The sequence below is a fragment of the Dermatophagoides pteronyssinus genome, unplaced genomic scaffold, assembly GCF_027571235.1.
Source record: "Dermatophagoides pteronyssinus isolate colony J.1.1.1.1 unplaced genomic scaffold, Derpt_VIB-CSIC_2022.12 sq0136, whole genome shotgun sequence".
NCBI classification, from domain to species: Eukaryota; Metazoa; Arthropoda; class Arachnida; order Sarcoptiformes; family Pyroglyphidae; genus Dermatophagoides; species Dermatophagoides pteronyssinus.
This window is the reverse complement of record NW_027461615.1, coordinates 1-6,050: the sequence shown is the minus strand read 5'-3', so window position 1 is coordinate 6,050 and position 6,050 is coordinate 1. Positions and strand designations below refer to the sequence as shown.

Here is a 6,050-nt window from a genome sequence, read left to right as displayed (position 1 = left end):
TTACATGAAAATGTAAATCTTATGTTGTTGTTTTTTGTTCTCGATTTTGATTCTTTCGTAAAACGATGATAAATTACAATACAATTTGAAGCAAAAGGGTTGAGATAATTTTCACTAGTTGTTGTTGTTGTTGTCATTCAAGTTTTTATCTCATAAATATTTATTTATTTACAAACAACAACAATGACATCGACAACAACAACAACAACATCAAGTTTTGTTTTGTATATCTAAATAGGTTTAGTGTGGAAACAAACGAAAATTTCTTCGAAAATGATGATGATGATGTTCTTTTTATTCCAAGCATATTACATAAGAAGATTGTTGGTCTCTATGGTGTTGTTGGTTGTTTGTTTGTTATTGCATCCATAAATATAAATCCAATCTTTCTCTCTCTTCATCTAAATGTAACAAGAAAGAATATGATTTGAATCGAGTTTTGAATTTGTTTTTGGTTGAAATGAAATTTTAATGTTTTTCCTTTTCATTGCGTTTATGATTTGAATCAAAGTTAAAATCAACATTATGATAATGATGATAATCCAGATTTTCAACCGAATAACCAGCAAATATGTTTAACAAATTCAATGAATAATAATTGTCGTATGAAAATAAATATAAAAGAAATAATTAGAAATGGAAATTTAAATGAATTGGAAGAATTAGTATTGAATGGATATGGTTATAAATTATTAAATGAAATTACAAATACAAATACAACAACGACGACTATTTCATCTTCTTCTTCTGCACCATTGATTCAAGAATTTTCAATAATTTACCAAACTATTTGGTTAGTAATGAATGATGATATGGTGAAAAGTCTTAAATTTTCCATTTTTTCTTTTAACCCCATAAAACAATCATTAATTTGTCATTAATCAATCGATCGATTCATTCGATTCACTCCATTCAACATTTTTTGAAACAAACAAAAGTATCAAATTGATCAATTACATCAAGCATCACAACGTGGTAATATTCATGAATTTCAATATTTATTAGATCGTTATTCATTAATTTGTTCACGTGATCGTTTGGGTGCAACACCATTACATAAAGCAGTATTATTTGGTCATTATGATTTAATAAAATTTATTATTAAAAATTTTGATCAAAATATATTGTATATTGGTGATAATGTGAGTTGTTTGAAGATGTTAATGTTTCTATCTATAGTTTAGTCAGTTAGTGTTTAGTTAGTGCATGGTGTGAAAATCCTTAAAATTGTTTGATTGATTTTTTTTCTCCAAAAAAACTTAACTTTTTCAAATAGGAAAAACGCACACCATTACATTATGCAGCCGGTTTAGTTGATGATGAAAATCATTCTATTTATTATCTGTTATTAAAATATGGTCCAAAAGCATCAATTATTGTTGATAAGGTTTGTTTAACCCGTTTATGTTTGTTTGTTTCGAAACAAACTTTATCTTTGACTTTGTGTTTGTATCATTGTATCATTGCGTATAAAAGAAAAATCATACAGCCGATCATTATCTACGTTCACCAAACGAATTAAATATTTTAAATTTACGTAAACATTTAAACGTTTAAATATTAATCATACAATTAATTTGGCTAATAAATTAAAATTATTATCATCATCATCCCCATCATCACCATCAGCATCAGCATTATCTTTAACATTATCACCATCAACATCACCATTACCATTGTTAAAAGTGAGTATAAAAAACAAAACAAAACAATGATGATTATTAGATAATGTTTGATTAATAGATGCATGAAAGAAAATGTTGGCTTCACTGCCAAAATTGACTGAATTTATATGGATTATAGTGATCATTTGATAAATTCAATCAATAATTTACATTTTAAAATTTTAAAAGTTTAAAAATAATCGTTTAATAATTGATTTTGAACAGAATTGAAAGAAACTTTTGTTCGCTTCGTTTCTTTTGTTTTGAACATTCAAAGATTCAGAACCAAAGAAAAAGAACCAAAGAAATTTTCATTATTCATTGGATTTGCTAACTTTGTGTATATGAATAATTTTCGTTTATCATTTTTTCTTCTCATAACTCTGCTCTACTCTGTTTTAATTCAATTATCAAAGTTTCTTTTCGTTTTGTTTGTTTGGTTTCATTATGATCATGATATTCAAACATTGTTTAAACATCGTTCTTTTTCCGCTACCGATTCTCTCACTTCTCACTGATCAGATCATCATCATATCATTCTTTTAAAATGTTTCGGCTTTACTTTTAAAATTAGCTTTAAATTGACTCTTTCTGTGTGTGTTTATGGTATACACAATAGTGAACCAGCAGCTGATAATCTGATAATCATATATCGGATGATTTTGTTTCTTCTTTTGCATGCATACATGCATACAATGCAATGCAACCAACAACGAGAAAAAATAGCATCAGTAGAAAAAGTTTAAAATTTTTCATTTTTTCTTTCTCGTTACACACAGAATCGATGAATGATTACATTTTGTGAAATTGTTCCTTGAAGCCAGAAATTTGCGTTTCTTCTGCTTTTCTTTCTTCATTTCTTGAAAAAATAATCAAAATGATTGATTGAATGAAATGAATGGATGGAAAATCAATTTTATTTTCATTTCATTCGATTCATTTGAATCGAAATACAAGAATAATCATAAAAATTGCATTCAATTTTTCTTTTCAATCGATTCAATTGATTCGATTCGATTCGATTTAAATCTTTGTATCATTGCAAAGAGAGAAACATTAGCATTAGAAGAAATGAATCAAGTTTAGAAATTTTCTTCTTCCTTTTTCGAAATTTATGATCATTTTCCAAAATCCAAATTCTTGATATTTTCATATTCATTCATTTGATACATTCATTCTTTCTTTTCTATTTTGGCAAAATTATTTAACTTTGAAACTTTTGTTGTTGTTGTTATTGAAGAATATTCTTCATCTTTTGGCCTTTTGCAATTCAATAGTTTTGGATTCTGTTTTCCAATTTTCCAATTTCAAATTTTCAAATTCAAATGAATTAAATGAACAAATTAAAGATTCTTTGTCTTGTTAATGTTTTGTTTGTTTAACAAATAAAACAAACAAGCAAACAAACGACAGAAAACATGTTTTCCAATGTAAAAACAAATCTTAAATCAACATCTTTCCTTTCTTTTCGTAAATTGAGCTATTTTTATTGTCAAGTAATTTTGTTCGTTCTCTGTTGTTCGTTGATCAATATGGTAGTATTAATATAATGATGGTTGATTTCTGTTCTGCTTAGTGTTGTTTGATTTGATTAAAAATTTTGATACGAGAATGAATGAATGAATGAAAAACAAATTAAACAACAACAAGAAAAAAAATGAAAAGTAAAGTAGTTTTCTTTACCAGTTGTCGTCTTTCTCATTCAAAGAATTCTTTGAAATTAGATTTCTGTTTGCTGTTTTTTCATTCTCAAAACACCCACACACACACACACAGACAATTGGCCTGACACAATTAGATGCAAACTGCTTTTGTCAGGTTAATTTGTTTGATTTTGCTTTTGTTGTTGTTGTTGTTGAATAAATAAATCCAAGTTTAATTTTGGAAAAAAAATCTAGACTAAATAGACAAAACTATTGATCCAAATTTGAAATTGAAAATTTTTTTTTGTTGAAAAACTTACTAAGCGCATTTACTTTCAAACAAACAAACACACACACAAAACCTGAATATATTTTGTATTTGAATCTAAAAATAAAATTCAGAAATGAAAATATTTTCTTATCAAATAAGAGAGAGAAAGAGAGAGAGAGAGAGAGAGAGAGAGAGAGAGAGAGAGAGAGAGAGAGAGAAAGGATGCTTACACACTATCGAATGATAATAAGATTATTTAACAGGGTTAAATGCTTGAATCATTGCATCTATGTTCTGTCTTTTTTTTGGATACATGATTCTTATATATGTAATTAACATTACATAAAGAGAAAAGAAAAATTTAACCATGTCGAATGATATTGATGATGATGATGATGATTCTAATAATTTTTTCTCATGTTTTTGTTTCAAAACAAACATCATCATCAGTTGCATCATTAACTAAATGCTAAACTGAACAAAACAGAATTCCAGTGAATTATTGTTGTTTTGATGATTCTCTTGTGATATGTTTGTATGTTGAAATGAAATTTTTGTTGTGAATAAAACAAACAAGAATGAAATTTAAAGCTATTTGTCATCTTGAAAGTACATTAATATTTGTTTTTCATGGAAAGATTGTTGTTGTTATCTTTGTTGTTCTACTGCTTTGTTTGTTGAATTCTGTGATTCAGTGATTCAGTGATGTGATGTGATGAAATGTAAATCTGAAATTTTGTTTGTTTGAAACAAAGTAAATTCCATTGTAAATTGCACACAAACATATCATATTGATATAAACAGATTGACAGGCGGAAATATGAAATATATTTTGTTTGCTATTTGAAACAAAACAAAGATGGATGAGATTCATTCATTCATTTATTCGCTGTTTCCAGATTTTGAACAAAAGACCTGACTTTATTAATCACATTTTCTCTTTTTCCTTTTATATAATTTTCAAATGGACCGATCAAACAAACGTACACAATATAGAAAAGAACGACGAAGTTTATCGCCTAATTGGAATCATCATCATCATCAATCGATTAACAACAACAACAACGACAACGACGACAATCAAATTATTATAAATGGTTAGTGTTTGTTTGCTTTGTTTGTTGTTTTCATAGCCAACAAAACATAACATAATTGATGATGATTGATCATTAATTATTTTCATTTCAATTCAATTCTTGCACGAAAAAATGTTTCACGTTTTTTTCTCTCTAAATAAATGAAGATATGGACAATCAAACAATAACATCGGCTGTTAGTGATGATGATGATGAACAACAACAACATCGTCAAATGGCTACATCAAATGATGATTATGATGATGGCCATAATGATTATTATGATAGTAATAAACAAAGATTCAATAATATTAACGGTAATGATAATCATAAACACAAAGTAAGTTTATTATCTGGGTTTGTTTACTGGTCATTAAAACATTTGTCAAATGATATTTGATTTATTACTCGATTCATTTTTGTTTCGTTTCGCTTTGGTGAATCTGTGAAATGGAAATCAATTCAGCTAATTTAAAAATGGATTGAAGAAATAATATTGAAATGTTGAAGGTGTTGTATTGAAGGACATGGTGAACGTTTACAAAAGCAACATCATTATTAAACGACAACATTCTAATGATGATATTAGTAATAACGATTTGTTTATGACACAAAATTATATTGAAACTGTACCAATTATAATGAATAAAATAAAATCTACATCAAGCCGTTTCAATGGGTGATTTAACAATATTGAAATGATTTTTATCAAAGATCATTTGGTATGACACCATAAAGCAACAATAATGGTCATGTTGAAATTGTACAATATATTTTGAAAATTTGAAACAATTAATGCAAAGATCGTGAAGGTCGTACGGCATTACATTAGCAACAACTAATCGTAATGGTAATAAATTTATAAATGTTAATTAAAGCTGGTGCTGATTCTCGTGTTCGTGATTCGGTAAGTATAAAATTTTCTTTCATATTTCCCCAAAATGAATGATATCTCACACAAGATTATGGATAAGATTTTGTTTTATTCAAGTTTGATGTGTTTCTTGTTGACATTATTATTTGTTTGTAATGAGATAACCCCTTCTTTCCAATTACATATGCAAATCAATATTCACTGTTAATTATCATTATTATTGATCGATACACGATAGAATCGAATTAATTAATTAATTTTTTTTAATTTATTACATTCATTGATAATGCAACAAAAGGATGTGTTTAATTTATGCAACATCAAACCGAAAAAAAGCAACGAAATGTCAACATTATTTGTGTGTGGGTGTCTTTATCTTTGAATTAATTTTTTTCTACAATAAAAACCAAGAAATAGCAAAATGGATGGCCACTAAAAGTTAATTAAATCTGATTGTCTTTTTTCCTTGCTTCTCGATTACCTTTTTATTTTGTTTGCGTTCATTGCCTTTAGCTATATAAC

The 6,050-nt window shown here is 26.9% G+C and overlaps 1 protein-coding gene and 1 pseudogene across 1 annotated transcript; both read left to right on the top strand.

The window, feature by feature from the left end:
• Positions 1 to 938: 938 nt before the first annotated feature.
• LOC142646192 (putative serine/threonine-protein kinase DDB_G0278535) lies at positions 939 to 1,557 on the top strand (the record flags this gene model as incomplete). Its single annotated transcript, XM_075824433.1, has 3 exons — positions 939 to 1,142; positions 1,277 to 1,387; positions 1,477 to 1,557. Coding segments are annotated over 3 exons (396 nt in total), but the record flags the coding sequence as incomplete, so codon positions are not given.
• Positions 1,558 to 5,104: 3,547 nt separating this feature from the next.
• On the top strand, positions 5,105 to 5,565 carry LOC142646191 (uncharacterized; annotated as a pseudogene).
• Positions 5,566 to 6,050: the final 485 nt, after the last annotated feature.